Source organism: Oncorhynchus nerka, linkage group LG12 (assembly GCF_034236695.1).
Source record: "Oncorhynchus nerka isolate Pitt River linkage group LG12, Oner_Uvic_2.0, whole genome shotgun sequence".
NCBI lineage: Eukaryota > Metazoa > Chordata > Actinopteri > Salmoniformes > Salmonidae > Oncorhynchus > Oncorhynchus nerka.
In genome coordinates this window covers 90373972-90400107 of record NC_088407.1, presented here as the reverse complement: position 1 = coordinate 90400107, position 26136 = coordinate 90373972, and the positions used below count along the sequence as shown (strand labels likewise).

The 26136-nt window shown below is 46.0% G+C and overlaps 1 protein-coding gene across 1 annotated transcript in view; it reads right to left on the bottom strand.

Moving 5' to 3' along the window:
- LOC115115213 (dynactin subunit 1-like) overlaps positions 1-26136 on the bottom strand; it is a 130481-nt gene that overhangs the window by 93150 nt on the left and 11195 nt on the right. Inside the window, exons 4-7 of the mRNA XM_065025966.1 lie at positions 14106-14186; positions 11717-11833; positions 6142-6347; positions 5612-5689 (exon numbers count right to left, since the gene is read on the bottom strand). Of these exons, the coding sequence (XP_064882038.1) occupies positions 5612-5689; positions 6142-6347; positions 11717-11833; positions 14106-14186 (482 nt within the window). The remainder of the gene's footprint in view (positions 1-5611; positions 5690-6141; positions 6348-11716; positions 11834-14105; positions 14187-26136) is intronic.

The following is a 26136-nucleotide window of genomic DNA, read 5'->3' as shown; positions in this document are numbered from 1 at the left end:
CTACCTGCCTCCCCTACACTCTAACCACTAGACTACCTGCCTCCTCTACACTCTAACCACTAGGCTACCTGCCTCCTCTACACTCTAACCACTAGTCTACCTGCCTCCTCTACACTCTAACCACTAGACTACCTGCCACCTCTACACTCTAACCACTAGACTACCTGCCTCCCTCTACACTCTAACCACTAGGCTACCTGCCACCCCTCCACTCTAACCACTAGGCTACCTGCCACCCCTACACTCTAACCACTAGGCTACCTGCCACCTCTACACTCTAACCACTAGACTACCTGCCTCCTCTACACTCTAACCACTAGGCTACCTGCCTCCTCTACACTCTAACCACTAGACCTGCCACCTCTACACTCTAACCACTAGACTACCTGCCTCCTCTACACTCTAACCACTAGACTACCTGCCACCTCTACACTCTAACCACTAGACTACCTGCCACCTCTACACTCTAACCACTAGACTACCTGCCTCCTCTACACTCTAACCACTAGACTACCTGCCTCCCCTACACTCTAACCACTAGACTACCTGCCTCCTCTACACTCTAACCACTAGACTACCTGCCTCCTCTACACTCTAACCACTAGACTACCTGCCTCCTCTACACTCTAACCACTAGACTACCTGCCTCCCCTACACTCTAACCACTAGACTACCTGCCTCCTCTACACTCTAACCACTAGACTACCTGCCTCCCTACACTCTAACCACTAGACTACCTACCTCCTCTACACTCTAACCACTAGACTACCTGCCTCCTCTACACTCTAACCACTAGGCTACCTGCCACCTCTACACTCTAACCACTAGACTACCTGCCTCCTCTACACTCTAACCACTAGACTACCTGCCTCCTCTACACTCTAACCACTAGACTACCTGCCACCTCTACACTCTAACCACTAGACTACCTGCCTCCTCTACACTCTAACCACTACTCTACCCTGCCTCCTCTACACTCTAACCACTAGACTACCTGCCTCCTCTACACTCTAACCACTAGACTACCTACCACCTCTACACTCTAACCACTAGACTACCTGCCACCTCTACACTCTAACCACTAGACTACCTGCCACCTCTACACTCTAACCACTAGACTACCTACCACCTCTACACTCTAACCACTAGACTACCTACCACCTCTACACTCTAACCACTAGACTACCTACCACCTCTACACTCTAACCACTAGGCTACCTGCCTCCTCTACACTCTAACCACTAGACTACCTACCGCCCCCCTAACCACTAGACTACCTACCACCTCTACACTCTAACCACTAGACTACCTACCTCCTCTACACTCTAACCACTAGACTACCTACCACCTCTACACTCTAACCACTAGACTACCTACCACCTCTACACTCTAACCACTAGGCTACCTGCCACCTCTACACTCTAACCACTAGACTACCTGCCGCCTCTACACTCTAACCACTAGGCTACCTGCCACCTCTACACTCTAACCACTAGTGTACCTACCTCCTCTACACTCTAACCACTAGACTACCTGCCTCCTCTACACTCTAACCACTAGACTACCTGCCACCTCTACACTCTAACCACTAGACTACCTGCCCCCTCTACACTCTAACCACTAGTGTACCTACCTCCTCTACACTCTAACCACTAGACTACCTGCCTCCTCTACACTCTAACCACTAGGCTACCCTACCACCTCTACACTCTAACCACTAGGCTACCCTACCACCTCTACACTCTAACCACTAGACTACCTGCCACCCCTACACTCTAACCACTAGACTACCTGCCTCCTCTCCACTCTAACCACTAGGCTACCTGCCTCCTCTACACTCTAACCACTAGACTACCTGCCTCCTCTACACTCTAACCACTAGACTACCTGCCACCTCTACACTCTAACCACTAGACTACCTGCCTCCTCTACACTCTAACCACTAGACTACCTGCCTCCTCTACACTCTAACCACTAGACTACCTGCCACCTCTACACTCTAACCACTAGGCTACCTGCCTCCTCTACACTCTAACCACTAGGCTACCCTGCCTCCTCTACACTCTAACCACTAGGCTACCTGCCTCCTCTACACTCTAACCACTAGGCTACCCTGCCGCCTCTACACTCTAACCACTAGTCTACCTGCCTCCTCTACACTCTAACCACTAGGCTACCTGCCACCTCTACACTCTAACCACTAGGCTACCTGCCACCTCTACACTCTAACCACTAGTCTACCTGCCACCTCTAACCACTAGGCTACCTGCCTCCTCTACACTCTAACCACTAGACTACCTGCCACCTCTACACTCTAACCACTAGACTACCTGCCACCTCTACACTCTAACCACTAGACTACCTGCCACCTCTACACTCTAACCACTAGACTACCTACCTCCTCTACACTCTAACCACTAGTGTACCTACCTCCTCTACACTCTAACCACTAGGCTACCTGCCTCCTCTACACTCTAACCACTAGACTACCTGCCACCCCTACACTCTAACCACTAGGCTACCTACCACCTCTACACTCTAACCACTAGACTACCTGCCACCCCTACACTCTAACCACTAGACTACCTGCCACCCCTACACTCTAACCACTAGGCTACCTACCACCTCTACACTCTAACCACTAGACTACCTGCCACCCCTACACTCTAACCACTAGGCTACCTACCACCTCTACACTCTAACCACTAGGCTACCTACCGCCCCTACACTCTAACCACTAGGCTACCTACCGCCTCTACACTCTAACCACTAGACTACCTACCGCCCCTACACTCTAACCACTAGTGTACCTACCTCCTCTACACTCTAACCACTAGGCTACCTACCGCCTCTACACTCTAACCACTAGACTACCTACCGCCCCTACACTCTAACCACTAGACTACCTGCCACCCCTACACTCTAACCACTAGACTACCTGCCACCTCTACACTCTAACCACTAGTGTACCTACCTCCTCTACACTCTAACCACTAGTGTACCTACCTCCTCTACACTCTAACCACTAGGCTACCTACCGCCTCTACACTCTAACCACTAGACTACCTACCGCCCCTACACTCTAACCACTAGACTACCTGCCACCCCTACACTCTAACCACTAGGCTACCTGCCACCTCTACACTCTAACCACTAGGCTACCTGCCACCTCTACACTCTAACCACTAGGCTACCTGCCACCTCTACACTCTAACCACTAGGCTACCTGCCTCCTCTACACTCTAACCACTAGGCTACCCTGCCTCCTCTACACTCTAACCACTAGGCTACCTGCCTCCCCTACACTCTAACCACTAGGCTACCTGCCTCCTCTACACTCTAACCACTAGGCTACCTGCCTCCCCTACACTCTAACCACTAGGCTACCTGCCTCCCCTACACTCTAACCACTAGGCTACCTGCCTCCTCTACACTCTAACCACTAGGCTACCTGCCTCCCCTACACTCTAACCACTAGGCTACCTGCCGCCTCTACACTCTAACCACTAGTCTACCTGCCTCCTCTACACTCTAACCACTAGGCTACCTGCCACCTCTACACTCTAACCACTAGGCTACCTGCCACCTCTACACTCTAACCACTAGTCTACCTGCCACCTCTAACCACTAGGCTACCTGCCTCCTCTACACTCTAACCACTAGACTACCTGCCACCTCTACACTCTAACCACTAGACTACCTGCCACCTCTACACTCTAACCACTAGACTACCTACCTCCTCTACACTCTAACCACTAGTGTACCTACCTCCTCTACACTCTAACCACTAGTGTACCTACCTCCTCTACACTCTAACCACTAGGCTACCTGCCTCCTCTACACTCTAACCACTAGTGTACCTACCTCCTCTACACTCTAACCACTAGGCTACCTACCACCTCTACACTCTAACCACTAGACTACCTGCCACCCCTACACTCTAACCACTAGGCTACCTACCTCCTCTACACTCTAACCACTAGGCTACCTACCGCCTCTACACTCTAACCACTAGACTACCTACCGCCCCTACACTCTAACCACTAGTGTACCTACCTCCTCTACACTCTAACCACTAGGCTACCTGCCTCCTCTACACTCTAACCACTAGGCTACCTGCCTCCTCTATACTCTAACCACTAGGCTACCTGCCTCCTCTACACTCTAACCACTAGACTACCTACCTCCTCTACACTCTAACCACTAGACTACCTGCCACCTCTACACTCTAACCACTAGACTACCTGCCACCTCTACACTCTAACCACTAGTGTACCTACCTCCTCTACACTCTAACCACTACCTGCATACTGTAGAAACTGAACAAAAATATAAACGCAACATGCAGGAATTTCAACGATTTTACCATATAAGGAAATCCGCAGAATAAAATATATTAATTAGGCCCCACCCACAGGGAGCCAGGCCCAGCCAATCAGAATGAGGTTTCCCCCACAAAAAGGCTTTATTACAGACATAAATACTCCTCAGTTTCATCAGCTGTCCAGGGTTGGCATGGTTACACGTGGTCTGTGGTTGTGAGGCCGTTTGGACATACTGCCAAATTCTCTAAAACGACGTTGGAGGCGGCTTATGGTAGAGAAATTAACATTCAATTATCTGGCAACAGCTGTGGTGGACTTTCCTGCAGTCAGCACGGCAATTGCACGCTCCCTCAAAAACTTGAGGTATCTATGGCATTGTGTTGTGTGACAAAACTGCACATTTTAGAGTGGCCTTTTACCTTTTATTGTCCCCCAGCACAAGGTGCACCTATGTAATGATCATGCCGTTTAATCAGCTTCTTGATATGCCACACCGTGGTCAGGTGGACAGATTATCTCGGTAAAGGAGAAATGCTCAATAACAGGGATGTAAAACCAATTTGTGCACAACATTTTAGAGGAATAAACATTTTGTGCGAATGGAACATTTCTAGGATCTTATATTTCAGCTCATGAACCCACGGGACCAACACTTTACCTGTTGAGTTCATATTTATGTTCAGTGTACACACACACACACACACATACACACACACACACACACACGGGACCAACACTTTACCTGTTGAGTTCATATTTATGTTCAGTGTACACACACACACACACACACACACACACACACACACACACACACACACACACACACACACACACACGGGACCAACACTTTACCTGTTGAGTTCATATTTATGTTCAGTGTACACACACACACACACACACACACACACACACACACACACACACACACGGGACCAACACTTTACCTGTTGAGTTCATATTTATGTTCAGTGTACACACACACACACACACACACACACACACAGGACACACTTTACACACACACACACACACACACACACACACACACACACACACACACATCAAGTACACACACACACACACACACACACACACACACACACACACACACACACACATCAAGTACACACACACACACACATCAAGTACACACACACACACATTACACACACACACACACACACACACACACACGCACATCAAGTACACACACACACACACACACACATCAAGTACACACACACACACACACATCAGAGTACACACACACACACACACACACATACCTGACGAGAGCTTCCTTCAGCCTGCCGTTCTGCTCCTCCAGCTGTTTCACATGGTAACTGGAAGCAGCACCGTCTGTCTGAACAACAAGTTGGTGTGTGTGTGTGTAAAACTGTATTAATGAGAGGTGATGAAACAACAAGTTGGTGTGTGTACTTGAGGTATGTGTGTGTGTGTGTGTGTGTGGCAAACTGAGTGTGTGTGTGTGTGTGTGTGTGTGTGTGTGTGTGTGTGTGTGTGTACTTGATGTGTGTGTGTGTGTGTGTGTGTGTGTGTACTTGATGTGTGTGTGTGTGTGTGTGTGTGTGTACTGATGTGTGTGTGTGTGTGTGTGTGTACTTGATGTGTGTGTGTGTGTGTGTACTTGATGTGTGTGTGTGTGTGTACTTGATGTGTGTGTGTGTGTGTGTGTGTACTGATGTGTGTGTGTGTGTGTGTGTGTGTGTGTGTGTGTGTGTGTGTGTGTGTGTGATGTGTGTGTGTGATGTGTGTGTGTGAGCGTGCGTCGCGCGCTAGTCTGCGTCTCCTCCTACCTTTCTCCTCTATCTCGTGTTTGAGGATCTCCAGGTCCATGACGAGCTCTTCCAGTTTCTCCTTCAGAGACTCCACCTCCTGCTGCAGGGACTCTGCCCGCTCCTCAGCCATCTCCTTGTCCAGCGTGGCCATCTCTATAGCGTCAGCCGTGTCCGCCATCTCCTCCATGTAGTGCTCCTTCGCCTCCTGGGCCTCCTTCGCCTCCTAGTGGGAGTATATGGAGGATAGAGAGTCAGTTAAGAGTCCACAACTGATATGATGCTGGGGTAACTAGAGTCCACTACTGATATGATGCTGGGGTAACTAGAGTCCACTACTGATATGATGCTGGGTTAACTAGAGTCCACTACTGATATGATGCTGGGTTAACTAGAGTCCACTACTGATATGATGCTGGGTTAACTAGAGTCCACTACTGATATGATGCTGGGTTAACTAGAGTCCACTGACTGATATGATGCTGGGGTAACTGAGAGTCCACTACTGATATGATGCTGGGTTAACTAGAGTCCACTACTGATATGATGCTGGGTTAACTAGAGTCCACTACTGATATGATGCTGGGTTAACTAGAGTCCACTACTGATATGATGCTGGGGTAACTAGAGTCCACTACTGATATGATGCTGGGGTAACTAGAGTCCACTACTGATATGATGCTGGGGTAACTAGAGTCCACTACTGATATGATTAATAGAGGTACTGTGAGGTGAAATGATAGTAACACTGAGGTAAACTGATTAATGAGAGGTACTGTGAGGTAAACTGATTAATGAGAGGTACGGTGAGGTAAACTGATTAATGAGAGGTACTGTGAGGTAAACTGATTAATGAGAGGTACGGTGAGGTAAACTGATTAATGAGAGGTACTGTGAGGTAAACTGATTAATGAGAGGTACTGTGAGGTAAACTGATTAATGAGAGGTACGGTGAGGTAAACTGATTAATGAGAGCTACTGTGAGGTAAACTGATTAATGAGAGGTACTGTGAGGTAAACTGATTAATGAGAGGTACTGTGAGGTAAACTGATTAATGAGAGGTACTGTGAGGTAAACTGATTAATGAGAGGTACTGTGAGGTAAACTGATTAATGAGAGGTACTGTGAGGTAAACTGATTAATGAGAGGTACTGTGAGGTAAACTGATTAATGAGAGGTACGGTGAGGTAAACTGATTAATGAGAGCTACTGTGAGGTAAACTGATTAATGAGAGGTACTGTGAGGTAAACTGATTAATGAGAGGTACTGTGAGGTAAACTGATTAATGAGAGGTACTGTGAGGTAAACTGATTAATGAGAGGTACTGTGAGGTAAACTGATTAATGAGAGGTACTGAGCTGATTAATGAGAGGTACTGTGAGGTAAACTGATTAATGAGAGTAAAAACTGATTAATGAGAGGTACTGTGAGGTAAACTGATTAATGAGAGGTACTGTGAGGTAAACTGATTAATGAGGTAAAAACTGATTAATGAGAGGTACTGTGAGGTAAACTGATTAATGAGAGGTACTGTGAGGTAAACTGATTAATGAGAGGTACTGTGAGGTAAACTGATTAATGAGAGGTACTGATTAATGAGGTAAACTGATTAATGAGAGGTACTGTGAGGTAAAACTGATTAATGAGAGGTACTGTGAGGTAAACTGATTAATGAGAGGTACGGTGAGGTAAACTGATTAATGAGAGGTACTGTGAGGTAAACTGATTAATGAGAGGTACTGTGAGGTAAACTGATTAATGAGAGGTACTGTGAGGTAAACTGATTAATGAGAGGTACTGTGAGGTAAACTGATTAATGAGAGGTACTGTGAGGTAAACTGATTAATGAGAGGTACTGTGAGGTAAACTGATTAATGAGAGGTACTGTGAGGTAAACTGATTAATGAGAGCTACTGTGAGGTAAACTGATTAATGAGAGGTACTGATTAATGAGGTAAAAACTGATTAATGAGAGGTACTGTGAGGTAAACTGATTAATGAGAGGTACTGTGAGGTAAACTGATTAATGAGGTAAACTGATTAATGAGAGGTACGGTGAGGTAAACTGATTAATGAGAGCTACTGTGAGGTAAACTGATTAATGAGAGGTACTGTGAGGTAAACTGATTAATGAGAGGTACTGTGAGGTAAACTGATTAATGAGAGGTACTGTGAGGTAAACTGATTAATGAGGTAAAACTGATTAATGAGAGGTACGGTGAGGTAAACTGATTAATGAGAGGTACTGTGAGAAACTGATTAATGAGAGGTACTGATAAACTGATTAATGAGAGGTAATGAGAGAGAGGTACTGTGAGGTAAACTGATTAATGAGAGGTACTGTGAGGTAAACTGATTAATGAGAGGTACTGTGAGGTAAACTGATTAATGAGAGGTACTGTGAGGTAAACTGATTAATGAGAGGTACTGTGAGGTAAACTGATTAATGAGAGGTACTGTGAGGTAAACTGATTAATGAGAGGTACTGTGAGGTAAACTGATTAATGAGAGGTACTGTGAGGTAAACTGATTAATGAGAGGTACGGTGAGGTAAACTGATTAATGAGAGGTACTGTGAGGTAAACTGATTAATGAGAGGTACTGTGAGGTAAACTGATTAATGAGAGGTACTGTGAGGTAAACTGATTAATGAGAGGTACTGTGAGGTAAACTGATTAATGAGAGGTACTGTGAGGTAAACTGATTAATGAGAGGTACTGTGAGGTAAACTGATTAATGAGAGGTACTGTGAGGTAAACTGATTAATGAGAGGTACTAAAACTGATTAATGAGAGGTACTGAGGTAAACTGATTAATGGTAAAACTGATTAATGAGAGGTACTGTGAGGTAAACTGATTAATGAGAGGTACTGTGAGGTAAACTGATTAATGAGAGGTACTGTGAGGTAAACTGATTAATGAGAGGTACTGTGAGGTGATTAATGAGAGGTACTGTGAGGTAAACTGATTAATGAGAGGTACGGTGAGGTAAACTGATTAATGAGAGGTACTGTGAGGTAAACTGATTAATGAGAGGTACGGTGAGGTAAACTGATTAATGAGAGGTACTGTGAGGTAAACTGATTAATGAGAGGTACTGTGAGGTAAACTGATTAATGAGAGGTACGGAGGTAAACTGATTAATGAGAGGTACTGTGAGGTAAACTGATTAATGAGAGGTACTGTGAGGTAAACTGATTAATGAGAGGTACTGTGAGGTAAACTGATTAATGAGAGGTACTGTGAGGTAAACTGATTAATGAGAGTAAGGTAAACTGATTAATGAGAGTACGGTGAGGTAAACTGATTAATGAGAGGTACTGTGAGGTAAACTGATTAATGAGAGGTACTGTGAGGTAAACTGATTAATGAGAGGTACTGTGAGGTAAACTGATTAATGAGAGGTACTGTGAGGTAAACTGATTAATGAGAGGTACTGTGAGGTAAACTGATTAATGAGAGGTACTGTGAGGTAAACTGATTAATGAGAGGTACTGTGAGGTAAACTGATTAATGAGAGGTACTGATTAATGAGAGAGGTAAACTGATTAATGAGAGGTACTGTGAGGTAAACTGATTAATGAGAGGTACTGTGAGGTAAACTGATTAATGAGAAACTGATTAATACTGTGAGGTAAACTGATTAATGAGAGGTACTGTGAGGTAAACTGATTAATGAGAGGTACTGTGAGGTAAACTGATTAATGAGAGGTACTGTGAGGTAAACTGATTAATGAGAGGTACTGTGAGGTAAACTGATTAATGAGAGGTACTGTGAGGTAAACTGATTAATGAGAGGTACTGTGAGGTAAACTGATTAATGAGAGGTACTGTGAGGTAAACTGATTAATGAGAGGTACTGTGAGGTAAACTGATTAATGAGAATGAGAGGTACTGTGAGGTAAACTGATTAATGAGAGGTACTGTGAGGTAAACTGATTAATGAGAGGTACTGTGAGGTAAACTGATTAATGAGAGGTACTGTGAGGTAAACTGATTAATGAGAGGTACGGTGAGGTAAACTGATTAATGAGAGCTACTGTGAGGTAAACTGATTAATGAGAGGTACTGTGAGGTAAACTGATTAATGAGAGGTACTGTGAGGTAAACTGATTAATGAGGTACTGTGAGGTAAACTGATTAATGAGAGGTACGTAAAACTGATTAATGAGAGGTACTGTGAGGTAAACTGATTAATGAGAGGTACTGTGAGGTAAACTGATTAATGAGAGGTACTGTGAGGTAAACTGATTAATGAGAGGTACTGGAGGTAAACTGATTAATGAGAGGTACGGTGAGGTAAACTGATTAATGAGAGGTAAGGTAAACTGATTAATGAGATTAATGAGAGGTACTGTGAGGTAAACTGATTAATGAGAGGTACGGTGAGGTAAACTGATTAATGAGAGGTACTGTGAGGTAAACTGATTAATGAGAGGTACTGTGAGGTAAACTGATTAATGAGAGGTACTGTGAGGTAAACTGATTAATGAGAGGTACTGTGAGGTAAACTGATTAATGAGAGGTACTGTGAGGTAAACTGATTAATGAGAGGTACTGTGAGGTAAACTGATTAATGAGAGGTACTGTGAGGTAAACTGATTAATGAGAGGTACTGTGAGGTAAACTGATTAATGAGAGGTACTGTGAGGTAAACTGATTAATGAGAGGTACTGTGAGGTAAACTGATTAATGAGAGGTACTGTGAGGTAAACTGATTAATGAGAGGTACTGTGAGGTAAACTGATTAATGAGAGGTACTGTGAGGTAAACTGATTAATGAGAGGTACTGTGAGGTAAACTGATTAATGAGAGGTACTGTGAGGTAAACTGATTAATGAGAGGTACTGTGAGGTAAACTGATTAATGAGAGGTAGGTAAACTGATTAATGAGAGGTACTGAGGTAAACTGATTAATGAGAGGTACTGTGAGGTAAACTGATTAATGAGAGGTACTGTGAGGTAAACTGATTAATGAGAGGTACTGTGAGGTAAACTGATTAATGAGAGGTACGGTGAGGTAAACTGATTAATGAGAGGTACTGTGAGGTAAACTGATTAATGAGAGGTACGGTGAGGTAAACTGATTAATGAGAGGTACTGTGAGGTAAACTGATTAATGAGAGGTACGGTGAGGTAAACTGATTAATGAGAGGTACTGATTAATGAGAGGTACTAGGTAAACTGATTAATGAGAGGTACTGTGAGGTAAACTGATTAATGAGAGGTACTGTGAGGTAAACTGATTAATGAGAGGTACTGTGAGGTAAACTGATTAATGAGAGGTACTGTGAGGTAAACTGATTAATGAGAGAGGTACTGTGAGGTAAACTGATTAATGAGGTAAACTGATTAATGAGAGGTACTGTGAGGTAAACTGATTAATGAGAGGTACGGTGAGGTAAACTGATTAATGAGAGGTACTGTGAGGTAAACTGATTAATGAGAGGTACTGTGAGGTAAACTGATTAATGAGAGGTACTGTGAGGTAAACTGATTAATGAGAGGTACTGTGAGGTAAACTGATTAATGAGAGGTACTGTGAGGTAAACTGATTAATGAGAGGTACTGTGAGGTAAACTGCTTTCTGTACCTTCTTGGCCTCTTTGAGTTGTTTTGTCAGGTCGTTCTGCTGCTCCTGCATCTTGGTCTTCCATTCCTGGAGCTGCTCCAGCTGGATCTTATGTTTCTCCAGCTCCTTCAGCTTGACCTTCAAGATAACAATGATAATTATATATAATAACAATAATAACAATAATAACAATAATAATATTATAAATAATAACAATAATAACAATAATAACAATAATAACAATAATAACAATAATAATATTATATATAATAACAATAATAACAATAATAACAATAATAATATTATATATAATAACAATAATAACAAAATAACAATAATAATATTATATATAATAACAATAATAACAATAATAATATTATAAATAATAATAACAATAATAATATTATAACAATAATAATAATATAATAAATAATAATAATATTAATAATAACAATAATAACAATAAATAACAATAACAATAATATAACAATAATAACAATAATAACATTATATATAATAAATAATAACATTAATAATTATAATAATATTATATTAATAATATTTGTAATAGCAATAATAATATTATATATAATAACATAATAACAGCCACTGTAATAGAGAAATAATAATATTAAATAATAACAATAATAATATTATAAATAATAACAATAATAACAATAATAATATTTATAATAACAATAATAACAATAATTGTTATCATCTAAATCAACATTATCATTATAATACACTTTATTTGTATAGCACAATTGATACATAGACAGCCACTGTAGAGGAAATATAAAACCCACCGATTGGTTATTCCCCACCCAGAAACCCACCCATTGGTCACTCCCCACCCAGAAACCCACCCATTGGTCACTCCCCACCCAGAAACCCACCCATTGGTCACTCCCCACCCAGAAACCCCCATTGGTCACTCCCCACCCAGAAACCCACCCATTGGTCACTCCCCACCCAGAAACCCCCCATTGGTCACTCCCCACCCAGAAACCCACCCATTGGTCACTCCCCTGCACTCAGAAACCCACCCAGAAAAACCCACCCATTGGTCACTCCCCACCCAGAAACCCACCCATTGGTCACTCCCCACCCAGAAACCCACCCATTGGTCGCTCCCCACCCAGAAACCCACCCATTGGTCGTTCCCCACCCAGAAACCCACCCATTGGTCGTTCCCCACCCAGAAACACACCCATTGGTCACTCCCCACCCAGAAACCCACCCATTGGTCACTCCCCACTCAGAAACCCACCCATTGGTCACTCCCCACCCAGAAACCCACCCATTGGTCACTCCCCACCCAGAAACCCACGCATTGGTCAGTTCCCCCAGAAACCCACCCATTGGTCACTCCCCACCCAGAAACCCACCCATTGGTCACTCCCCACCCAGAAACCCACCCATTGGTCACTCCCCACCCAGAAACCCACCCATTGGTCACTCCCCACCCAGAAACCCACCCATTGGTCACTCCCCACCCAGAAACCCACCCATTGGTCACTCCCCACCCAGAAACCCACCCATTGGTCAGTCCCCCCAGAAACCCACCCATTGGTCACTCCCCACCCAGAAACCCACCCATTGGTCACTCCCCCACCCAGAAACCCACATTGAAAAACCCACCCATTGGTCACTCCCCACCCAGAAACCCACCCATTGGTCACTCCCCACCCAGAAACCCACCCATTGGTCACTCCCCCCAGAAACCCACCCATTGGTCACTCCCCACCCAGAAACCCACCCATTGGTCACTCCCCACCCAGAAACCCACCCATTGGTCACTCCCCCCAGAAACCCACCCATTGGTCACTCCCCACCCAGAAACCCACCCATTGGTCACTCCCCACCCAGAAACCCACCCATTGGTCACTCCCCCCCAGAAACCCACCCATTGGTCACTCCCCCAGAAACCCACCCATTGGTCACTCCCCACCCAGAAACCCACCCATTGGTCACTCCCCACCCAGAAACCCACCCATTGGTCACTCCCCACCCAGAAACCCACCCAGAAACTCACCCATTGGTCACTCCCCCCCAGAAACCCACCCATTGGTCACTCCCCACCCAGAAACCCACCCATTGGTCAGTTCCCCCAGAAACCCACCCATTGGTCAGTTCCCCCAGAAACCCACCCATTGGTCAGTTCCCCCCCCAGAAACACACCCATTGGTCAGTTCCCCCCAGACCTGCTATGGTTCCTTGTAATAAAGTGAACGTCCCATATGTTGACAATTATTTGAAAACAAGTCTGTTAATTCATAGTCATTTTGCACAAAAAAAAGCCACACGTTTCAATGCATACCACCGGAAATAACAACATCTAAATCATAATAAACATAATAATGATCATAATTAGGTATATGAATAAACATGGTAGTAAAAACGGTACCTTGTCCTCTGTCCTCTTCATCCTCAGAGTCTCTAACTTTTCCTCCAGATCCTTCACCTGACCTCGCAGAGACTCCTCCTCCTGGTGGGGAGGGAGGGAGGGAGGGAGAGGGGGAGGGAGGGAGGGAGGGAGGGAGAGGGGGAGAGAGGGGGAGAGATGCAGCTTAAGCCTCGACCTCTTCAACATATACATTAATGAATTGGTGAGGGCACTAGAACAGTCCGCAGCACCCGGCCTCACCCTACTAGAATCTGAAGTTAAATGTCTACTGTTTGCTGATGATCTGGTTCTTCTGTCACCAACCAAGGAGGGCCTACAGCAGCACCTAGATCTTCTGCACAGATTCTGTCAGACCTGGACCCTGACAGTAAATCTCAGTAAGACAAAGAAATGGTGTTCCAAAAAAGGTCCAGTCGCCAGGACCACGAATACAAATTCCATCTAGACACCGTTGCCCTAGAGCACACAAAATACTATACATACCTTGGCCTAAACATCAGCACCACAGGTAACTTCCACAAAGCTGTGAACGATCTGAGAGACAAGGCAAGAAGGGCATTCTATGCCATCAAAAGAAACATACATTTCAACATACCAACTAGGATCTGGCTAAAAATACTTGAATCAGTCATAGAGCCCATTGCCCTTTATGGTTGTGAGGTCTGGGGTCCGCTCACCAACCAAGAATTCACTACATTTACATTTTACATTTAAGTCATTTAGCAGACGCTCTTATCCACTAAATGGGACAAACACCAAATTGAGATCTGCATGCAGAATTCTGAAAAAATATCCTCCGTGTACAACGTAAAACACCAAATAATGCATGCAGAGCAGAATTAGGCCGATACCCGCTAATGATCAAAATCCAGAAAAGAGCCGTTAAATTCTACAACCACCTAAAAGGAAGCGATTCCCAAACCTTCCATAACAAAGCCATCACCTACAGAGAGATGAACCTGGAGAAGAGTCCCCTAAGCAAGCTGGTCCTGGGGCTCTGTTCACAAACACAAACAGACCCCACAGTGGCAGAATACCTGACCACTGTGACTGACCCAAACTTAAGGAAAGCTTTGACTATGTACAGACTCAGTGAGCATAGCCTTGCTATTGAGAAAGGCCGCCGTAGGCAGACCTGGCTCTCAAGAGAAGACAGGCTATGTGCTCACTGCCTACAAAATGAGGTGGGAACTGAGCTGCACTTCCTAACCTCCTGCCCAATGCATGACCATATTAGAGACCTAATGTTGATAAACTCCCACATCTACTGGGTGAAATATCACAGCAGCAAGATGTGTGACCTGTTGCCACCTGTTAACTTGTACTTATTATCTACCTCACTTGCTTTGGCAATGTTAACATATGTTTCCCATGCAGAGAGAGAGAGAGAGAGAGAGAGAGACAGAGAGAGAGAGACAGAGAGAGAGAGAGAGAGAGAGAGAGAGAGAGAGAGAGAGAGACAGAGAGAGAGAGAGAGAGAGAGAGAGAGAGAGAGAGAGAGAGACAGAGAGAGAGAGAGAGAGAGAGAGAGAGAGAGACAGAGAGAGAGAGAGAGAGAGAGACAGAGAGAGAGAGAGAGAGAGAGACAGAGAGAGAGAGAGAGAGAGACAGAGAGAGAGAGAGAGAGAGAGAGAGAGAGAGAGAGAGAGAGAGAGAGAGAGTAGTTAATACATGTTGGGGCTGGTTAGGCAGCGGGGACACTAAAGAACTGACAGTGTTAATTGTTAGTGTGGAACAACACTCCAGATTAACATGAAGCCACACACACACACACACACACTAAACACATCACACACACACACCCACACACACACACACACACACACTAAACACATCACACACACCCACCCACACACACACCATCACATCACACCACCACACTAAACACACACGTAACATCACCACACACACTACACACATCACACACACCAAACTATCAAACCACAGCACTGCACCTGAGTTGCCATAGCGACTTCCTCCTGAGAGAGAGCGTGGATGAGACACTAATTATGACTATATATTGAGTGTATAAAACATTTTTTTTTAAAACATGCTCTTTCTATGACACACACTGACCAGGTGAAAGATATGATCCCTTATTGATGTAAATCCACTGCAATCAGTGTAGATGAAGGGGAGGAGACATGTAGATGAAGGGGAGGAGACATGTAGATGAAGGGGAGGAGACATGTAGATGAAGGGGAGGAGACATGTAGATGAAGGGGAGGAGACAGGTGGTTAAAGAAGGAGTTTTAAGCCTTGAGACAAATTGAGACATGGGTTGTGTTCGTGTGTCATTCAGAGGGTGAATGGACAAGACAAAATATTTAAGTACAGGGTATGTTATTCAATCAGCTCGCGCGCGTCGACGAGCGTCTGCGTAGCCAGGCGCTAAAACAGGTTCTATTTGTGACACTTGAAGTCCCGCCTCTCCCATCTCCTCATTGGTTTTTCGGAGCATAAACCCACGTGGGTGATTGAAAGATGAACTGAGGTCCACACTCCAGTCCAGTTGGTTGTGGTAACGCACCTTAAAGTTGGTTGCCAATGTCCAAAGAAGAAGACGGAGGAGAGCTTACTAGAAACAAACCCTTTTATGTGTGGATTAATTGTCGGAGTAGAGGACCTTGTGCATTTCAGGTCAAATAACAACCCAATGTTTATATCCCAGTACAAAGTAGCTAGCAACAGCAAACTAGCTTAATAGGACAAAGTAGCTAGCGACTGCAAGCTAGCTAAATAGGACAAAGTAGCTAGCGACTGCAAGCTAGCTAAATAGGACAAAGTAGCTAGCGACTGCAAGCTAGCTAAATAGGACAAAGTAGCTAGCGACTGCAAGCTAGCTAAATAGGACAAAGTAGCTAGCGACTGCAAGCTAGCTAAATAGGACAAAGTAGCTAGCGACTGCAAGCTAGCTGACTAAATGTCCATGAATGTGTCATGCTTTCAGACCTGTCCCCAAGTTAATATAGTTGGTTTTGATATTTTAACCTGTGTCTCCTGGTCACGTCTGGTGTGACAAAATCAACCTGCGTGAGAGTGGTCTGGTCAGCATGTTAGGAGCGTCTGGAGAATTTGTGTTTTATTTTACTAGAATGATGTCATTGTTGTAAAAATGTGGATTTACTATCATTTATTATTATTATTATTATAATTGTTTGAATTATTTAACCTTAATTTAACCTTTATTTAACTAGGCAAGTCAGTTAAGAACAAATCCTTATTTACAATGACGGTCTAGGAACAGTGGGTTAACTGGTCTAGGAACAGTGGGTTAACTGGTCTAGGAACAGTGGGTTAACTGGTCTAGGAACAGCGGGTTAACTGGTCTAGGAACAGTGGGTTAACTGGTCTAGGAACAGCGGGTTAACTGGTCTAGGAACAGCGGGTTAACTGGTCTAGGAACAGTGGGTTAACTGGTCTAGGAACAGTGGGTTAACTGGTCTAGGAACAGTGGGTTAACTGGTCTAGGAACAGTGGGTTAACTGGTCTAGGAACAGTGGGTTAACTGGTCTAGGAACAGTGGGTTAACCCCAGCCAATCCTGGACGACGCTGGGCCAATTGCGCGCCGCCGCTATGGGATTCCCCAATCACAGCCGGATGTGATACAGCCTGGATTTACATATTATACAATGCATTATACTGATATTTTCAGCATAAAATAATCAGTTATGGTAAATACACTTCCTTTTTTTTTACCTCAGATTGGTGATGTCACCTCAGATTGGTGATGTCACCTCAGATTGGTGATGTCACCTCAGATTGGTGATGTTACCTCAGATTGGTGATGTTACCTCAGATTGGTGATGTCACCTCAGATTGGTGATGTCACCTCAGATTGGTGATGTTACCTCAGATTGGTGATGTTACCTCAGATTGGTGATGTCACCTCAGATTGGTGATGTCACCTCAGATTGGTGATGTCACCTCAGATTGGTGATGTCACCTCAGATTGGTGATGTTACCTCAGATTGGTGATGTTACCTCAGATTGGTGATGTTACCTCAGATTGGTGATGTCACCTCAGATTGGTGATGTTACCTCAGATTGGTGATGTTACCTCAGATTGGTGATGTTACCTCAGATTGGTGATGTTACCTCAGATTGGTGATGTCACCTCAGATTGGTGATGTCACCTCAGATTGGTGATGTTACCTCAGATTGGTGATGTTACCTCAGATTGGTGATGTTACCTCAGATTGGTGATGTCACCTCAGATTGGTGATGAGATTGGTGATGTCACCTCAGATTGGTGATGTCACCTCAGATTGGTGATGTCACCTCAGATTGGTGATGTTACCTCAGATTGGTGATGTTACCTCAGATTGGTGATGTTACCTCAGATTGGTGATGTTATCTCAGATTGGTGATGTTACCTCAGATTGGTGATGTCACCTCAGATTGGTGATGTTACCTCAGATTTGTGATGTTACCTCAGATTGGTGATGTCACCTCAGATTGGTGATGTTACCTCAGATTGGTGATGTCACCTCAGATTGGTGATGTCACCTCAGATTGGTGATGTCACCTCAGATTGGTGATGTCACCTCAGATTGGTGATGTTACCTCAGATTGGTGATGTCACCTCAGATTGGTGATGTCACCTCAGATTGGTGATGTCACCTCAGATTGGTGATGTCACCTCAGATTGGTGATGTTACCTCAGATTGGTGATGTCACCTCAGATTGGTGATGTCACCTCAGATTGGTGATGTCACCTCAGATTGGTGATGTCACCTCAGATTGGTGATGTCACCTCAGATTGGTGATGTCACCTCAGATTGGTGATGTCACCTCAGATTGGTGATGTCACCTCAGATTGGTGATGTTACCTCAGATTGGTGATGTCACCTCAGATTGGTGATGTCACCTCAGATTGGTGATGTCACCTCAGATTGGTGATGTCATATATAAATATATATATATATATATATAAATATTGAGAAAATATTTATACCCATTGATTTATTCCACAATTTGATGTGTTGAAATCAAAATGGATTAAATCGATTTTCTTTCTCAGCCATCTACAGACAATGTCCTTTAATGGGGAGGCAGGTAGCCTAGTGTTTAGAGTGTAGGGGAGGCAGGTAGTCTAGTGGTTAGAGTGTAGGGGAGGCAGGTAGTCTAGTGGTTAAAGTGTAGGGGAGGCAGGTAACCTAGTGGTTAGAGTGTAGAGGAGGCAGGTAACCTAGTGGTTAGAGTGTAGAGGAGGCAGGTAGGCTAGTGGTTAGAGTGTAGAGGAGGCAGGTAGACTAGTGGTTAGAGTGTAGGGGAGGCAGGTAGCCTAGTGGTTAGAGTGTAGAGGAGGCAGGTAGCCTAGTGGTTAGAGTGTAGAGGAGGCAGGTAGCCTAGTGGTTAGAGTGTAGAGGAGGCAGGTAGACTAGTGGTTAGAGTGTAGAGGAGGCAGGTAGACTAGTGGTTAGAGTGTAGGGGCAGTAGGTAGCCTAGTGGTTAGAGTGTAGAGGAGGCAGGTAGACTAGTGGTTAGAGTGTAGGGGTGGCAGGTAGCCTAGTGGTTAGAGTGTAGGGGAGGCAGGTAGCCTAGTGGTTAGAGTGTAGGGGTGGTAGGTAGCCTAGTGGTTAGAGTGTGGAGGTGGCAGGTAGCCTAGTGGTTAGAGTGTAGAGGAGGCAGGTAGCCTAGTGGTTAGAGTGTAGAGGAGGCAGGTAGCCTAGTGGTTAGAGTGTAGAGGAGGCAGGTAGCCTTGTGGTTAGAGTATAGAGGAGGCAGGTAGACTAGTGGTTAGAGTGTAGGGGCAGTAGGTAGCCTAGTGGTTAGAGTGTAGAGGAGGCAGGTAGACTAGTGGTTAGAGTGTAGGGGCAGTAGGTAACCTAGTGGTTAGAGTGTAGAGGTGGCAGGTAGCCTAGTGGTTAGAGTTTAGAGGAGGCAGGTAGCCTAGTGGTTAGAGTGTAGAGGAGGCAGGTAGCCTAGTGGTTAGAGTGTAGAGGAGGCAGGTAGCCTAGTGGTTAGAATGTAGAGGAGGCAGGTAGCCTAGTGGTTAGAGTGTAGAGGTGGCAGGTAGCCTAGTGGTTAGAGTGTAGAGGTGGCAGGTAGCCTAGTGAGTAGAGTGTAGAGGAGGTAGGTAGCCTAGTGGTTAGAGTGTAGAGGTGGCAGGTAGCCTAGTGGTTAGAGTGTAGAGGTGGCAGGTAGCCTAGTGAGTAGAGTGTAGAGGAGGTAGGTAGCCTAGTGGTTAGAGTGTAGAGGTGGCAGGTAGCCTAGTGGTTAGAGTGTAGAGGAGGCAGGTAGCCTAGTGGTTAGAGTGTAGAGGAGGCAGGTAGCCTAGTGGTTAGAGTGTAGAGGAGGCAGGTAGCCTAGTGGTTAGAGTGTAGAGGAGGCAGGTAGCCTAGTGGTTAGAGTGTAGAGGACGCAGGTAGCCTAGTGGTTAGAGTGTAGAGGAGGCAGGTAGCCTAGTGGTTAGAGTGTAGAGGAGGCAGGTAGACTAGTGGTTAGAGTGTAGGGGCAGTAGGTAGCCTAGTGGTTAGAGTGTAGAGGTGGCAGGTAGCCTAGTGGTTAGAGTGTAGAGGTGGCAGGGTAGCCTAGTGGTTAGAGTGTAGGGGCGGCAGGTAGCCTAGTGGTTAGAGTGTAGAGGAGGCAGGTAGACTAGTGGTTAGAGTGTAGGGGCAGTAGGTAGCCTAGTGGTTAGAGTTTAGAGGAGGCAGGTACACTAGTGGTTAGAGTGTAGAGGTGGCAGGTAGCCTAGTGGTTAGAGTGTAGGGGAGGCAGGTAGCCTAGTGGTTAGAGTGTAGGGGTGGTAGGTAGCCTAGTGGTTAGAGTGTGGAGGTGGCAGGTAGCCTAGTGGTTAGAGTGTAGAGGAGGTAGGTAGCCTAGTGGTTAGAGTGTAGAGGAGGCAGGTAGCCTAGTGGTTAGAGTGTAGAGGAGGCAGGTAGACTAGTGGTTAGAGTGTAGGGGCAGTAGGTAGCCTAGTGGTTAGAGTGTAGAGGAGGCAGGTAGACTAGTGGTTAGAGTGTAGAGGAGGCAGGTAGCCTAGTGGTTAGAGTGTAGAGGAGGCAGGTAGACTAGTGGTTAGAGTGTAGGGGCAGTAGGTAGCCTAGTGGTTAGAGTGTAGAGGTGGCAGGTAGCCTAGTGGTTAGAGTTTAGAGGAGGCAGGTAGCCTAGTGGTTAGAGTGTAGAGGAGGCAGGTAGCCTAGTGGTTAGAGTGTAGAGGAGGCAGGTAGCCTAGTGGTTAGAGTGTAGAGGAGGCAGGTAGCCTAGTGGTTAGAGTGTAGAGGTGGCAGGTAGCCTAGTGGTTAGAGTGTAGAGGAGGCAGGTAGCCTAGTGGTTAGAGTGTAGAGGTGGCAGGTAGCCTAGTGAGTAGAGTGTAGAGGAGGTAGGTAGCCTAGTGGTTAGAGTGTAGAGGTGGCAGGTAGCCTAGTGGTTAGAGTGTAGACGTGGCAGGTAGCCTAGTGAGTAGAGTGTAGAGGAGGTAGGTAGCCTAGTGGTTAGAGTGTAGAGGTGGCAGGTAGCCTAGTGGTTAGAGTGTAGAGGAGGCAGGTAGCCTAGTGGTTAGAGTGTAGAGGAGGCAGGTAGCCTAGTGGTTAGAGTGTAGAGGAGGCAGGTAGCCTAGTGGTTAGAGTGTAGAGGAGGCAGGTAGCCTAGTGGTTAGAGTGTAGAGGACGCAGGTAGCCTAGTGGTTAGAGTGTAGAGGAGGCAGGTAGCCTAGTGGTTAGAGTGTAGAGGAGGCAGGTAGACTAGTGGTTAGAGTGTAGGGGCAGTAGGTAGCCTAGTGGTTAGAGTGTAGAGGTGGCAGGTAGCCTAGTGGTTAGAGTGTAGAGGCGGCAGGGTAGCCTAGTGGTTAGAGTGTAGGGGCGGCAGGTAGCCTAGTGGTTAGAGTGTAGAGGAGGCAGGTAGACTAGTGGTTAGAGTGTAGGGGAGGCAGGTAGCCTAGTGGTTAGAGTGTAGGGGTGGTAGGTAGCCTAGTGGTTAGAGTGTGGAGGTGGCAGGTAGCCTAGTGGTTAGAGTGTAGAGGAGGCAGGTAGCCTAGTGGTTAGAGTGTAGAGGAGGCAGGTAGCCTAGTGGTTAGAGTGTAGAGGAGGCAGGTAGACTAGTGGTTAGAGTGTAGGGGCAGTAGGTAGCCTAGTGGTTAGAGTGTAGAGGAGGCAGGTAGACTAGTGGTTAGAGTGTAGGGGTGGCAGGTAGCCTAGTGGTTAGAGTGTAGGGGAGGCAGGTAGCCTAGTGGTTAGAGTGTAGGGGTGGCAGGTAGCCTAGTGGTTAGAGTGTGGAGGTGGCAGGTAGCCTAGTGGTTAGAGTGTAGAGGAGGCAGGTAGCCTAGTGGTTAGAGTGTAGAGGAGGCAGGTAGCCTAGTGGTTAGAGTGTAGAGGAGGCAGGTAGACTAGTGGTTAGAGTGTAGGGGCAGTAGGTAGCCTAGTGGTTAGAGTGTAGAGGTGGCAGGTAGCCTAGTGGTTAGAGTTTAGAGGAGGCAGGTAGCCTAGTGGTTAGAGTGTAGAGGAGGCAGGTAGCCTAGTGGTTAGAGTGTAGAGGAGGCAGGTAGCCTAGTGGTTAGAGTGTAGAGGAGGCAGGTAGCCTAGTGGTTAGAGTGTAGAGGTGGCAGGTAGCCTAGTGGTTAGAGTGTAGAGGAGGCAGGTAGCCTAGTGGTTAGAGTGTAGAGGTGGCAGGTAGCCTAGTGAGTAGAGTGTAGAGGAGGTAGGTAGCCTAGTGGTTAGAGTGTAGAGGTGGCAGGTAGCCTAGTGGTTAGAGTGTAGAGGAGGCAGGTAGCCTAGTGGTTAGAGTATAGAGGAGGCAGGTAGCCTAGTGGTTAGAGTGTAGAGGAGGCAGGTAGCCTAGTGGTTAGAGTGTAGAGGAGGCAGGTAGCCTAGTGGTTAGAGTGTAGAGGACGCAGGTAGCCTAGTGGTTAGAGTGTAGAGGAGGCAGGTAGCCTAGTGGTTAGAGTATAGAGGAGGCAGGTAGACTAGTGGTTAGAGTGTAGGGGCAGTAGGTAGCCTAGTGGTTAGAGTGTAGAGGTGGCAGGTAGCCTAGTGGTTAGAGTGTAGAGGCGGCAGGGTAGCCTAGTGGTTAGAGTGTAGGGGCGGCAGGTAGCCTAGTGGTTAGAGTGTAGAGGTGGCAGGTAGCCTAGTGGGTAGAGTGTAGGGGCGGCAGGTAGCCTAGTGGTTAGAGTGTAGAGGAGGCAGGTACACTAGTGGTTAGAGTGTAGAGGAGGCAGGTAGCCTAGTGGTTAGAGTGTAGAGGCGGCAGGTAGCCTAGTGGTTAGAGTGTAGAGGAGGCAGGTAGACTAGTGGTTAGAGTGTAGGGGCAGTAGGTAGCCTAGTGGTTAGAGTGTAGAGGAGGCAGGTAGCCTAGTGGTTAGAGTGTAGAGGAGGTAGGTAGCCTAATGGTTAGAGTGTAGAGGAGGCAGGTAGCCTAGTGGTTAGAGTGTAGAGGAGGCAGGTAGCCTAGTGGTTAGAGTGTAGAGGAGGCAGGTAGACTAATGGTTAGAGTGTAGAGGCGGCAGGGTAGCCTAGTGGTTAGAGTGTAGGGGCAGTAGGTAGTCTAGTGGTTAGAGTGTAGAGGTGGCAGGTAGCCTAGTGGTTAGAGTGTAGTGGTGGCAGGTAGCCTAGTGGTTAGAGTGTAGGGCGGCAGGTAGACTAGTGGTTAGAGTGTAGTGGTGGCAGGTAGTCTAGTGGTTAGAGTGTAGAGGTGGCAGGTAGCCTAGTGGTTAGAGTGTAGTGGTGGCAGGTAGCCTAGTGGTTAGAGTGTAGGGCGGCAGGTAGACTAGTGGTTAGAGTGTAGAGGAGGCAGGTAGCCTAGTGGTTAGAGTGTAGAGGAGGCAGGTAGCCTAGTGGTTAGAGTGTAGGGGCGGCAGGGGCGCCTAGTGGTTAGAGTGTAGGGGCGGCAGGTAGCCTAGTGGTTAGAGTGTAGAGGTGGCAGGGTCGCCTAGTGGTTAGAGTGTAGGGGCGGCAGGGTCGCCTAGTGGTTAGAATGTAGGGGCGGCAGGGGCGCCTAGTGGTTAGAGTGTAGGGGCGGCAGGGTCGCCTAGTGGTTAGAGTGTAGGGGCGGCAGGGTCGCCTAGTGGTTAGAGTAACCGCAAGTAGTTGGACTAGCAAGTTCAAATCCCCGAGCTGACAAGGTACAAATCTGTCGTTCTGCCCCTGAACAGGCAGTTAACCCACTGTTCCTAGGCCGTCATTTAAAATAAGAATTTGTTCTTAACTGACTTGCCTAGTTAAATAAAGGTTAAATAAAAGTGAAAACATGTTTTTTGAATCTTAAGTCTCTAAGAGCTGTGAGTCTTTCTGGGTAAGTCTCTAAGAGCTGTGAGTCTTTCTGGGTAAGTCTCTAAGAGCTGTGAGTCTTTCTGGGTCAGTCTCTAAGAGCTGTGAGTCTTTCTGGGTAAGTCTCTAAGAGCTGTGAGTCTTTATGGGTCAGTCTCTAAGAGCTGTGAGTCTTTCTGGGTAAGTCACTAAGAGCTGTGAGGCTTTCTGGGTAAGTCTCTAAGAGCTGTGAGTCTTTCTGGGTAAGTCTCTAAGAGCTGTGAGTCTTTCTGGGTAAGTCACTAAGAGCTGTGAGTCTTTCTGGGTAAGTCGCTAAGAGCTGTGAGTCTTTCTGGGTAAGTCACTAAGAGCTGTGAGTCTTTCTGGGTAAGTCACTAAGAGCTGTGATTCTTTTTGGGTAAGTCTCTAAGAGCTGTGAGTCTTTCTGGGTAAGTCTCTAAGAGCTGTGAGTCTTTCTGGGTAAGTCTCTAAGAGCTGTGAGTCTTTCTGGGTAAGTCACTAAGAGCTGTGAGTCTTTCTGGGTAAGTCACTAAGAGCTGTGATTCTTTCTGGGTAAGTCTCTAAGAGCTGTGAGTCTTTCTGGGTAAGTCTCTAAGAGCTGTGAGTCTTTCTGGGTAAGTCTCTAAGAGCTGTGAGTCTTTCTGGGTAAGTCTCTAAGAGCTGTGAGTCTTTCTGGGTAAGTCACTAAGAGCTGTGAGTCTTTCTAGGTAAGACTAAGAGCTGTGAGTCTTTCTGGGTAAGTCTCTAAGAGCTGTGAGTCTTTCTCGGTAAGTCTCTAAGAGCTGTGAGTCTTTCTGGGTAAGTCTCTAAGAGCTGTGAGGCTTTCTGGGTAAGTCACTGAGAGCTGTGAGTCTTTCTGGGTAAGTCTCTAAGAGCTGTGAGTCTTTCTGGGTAAGTCTCTAAGAGCTGTGAGTCTTTCTGGGTAAGTCACTAAGAGCTGTGAGTCTTTCTGGGTAAGTCACTAAGAGCTGTGAGTCTTTCTGGGTAAGTCTCTAAGAGCTGTGAGTCTTTCTGGGTAAGTCACTAAGAGCTGTGAGTCTTTCTGGGTAAGTCTCTAAGAGCTGTGAGTCTTTCTGGGTAAGTCACTAAGAGCTGTGAGTCTTTCTGGGTAAGTCACTAAGAGCTGTGAGTCTTTCTGGGTAAGTCACTGAGAGCTGTGAGTCTTTCTGGGTAAGTCTCTAAGAGCTGTGAGTCTTTCTGGGTAAGTCACTAAGAGCTGTGAGTCTTTCTGGGTAAGTCACTAAGAGCTGTGAGTCTTTCTGGGTAAGTCACTAAGAGCTGTGAGTCTTTCTGGGTAAGTCTCTAAGAGCTGTGAGTCTTTCTGGGTAAGTCTCTAAGAGCTGTGAGTCTTTCTGGGTAAGTCACTGAGAGCTGTGAGTCTTTCTGGGTAAGTCTCTAAGAGCTGTGAGTCTTTCTGGGTAAGTCACTAAGAGCTGTGAGTCTTTCTGGGTAAGTCACTGAGAGCTGTGAGTCTTTCTGGGTAAGTCTCTAAGAGCTGTGAGTCTTTCTGGGTCAGTCTCTAAGAGCTGTGAGTCTTTCTGGGTCAGTCTCTAAGAGCTGTGAGTCTTTCTGGGTAAATCTCTAAGAGCTGTGAGTCTTTCTGGGTAAATCTCTAAGAGCTGTGAGTCTTTCTGGGTCAGTCTCTAAGAGCTGTGAGTCTTTCTGGGTAAGTCACTAAGAGCTGTGAGTCTTTCTGGGTAAGTCTCTAAGAGCTGTGAGTCTTTCTGGGTAAATCTCTAAGAGCTGTGAGTCTTTCTGGGTAAGTCTCTAAGAGCTGTGAGTCTTTCTGGGTAAATCTCTAAGAGCTGTGAGTCTTTCTGGGTAA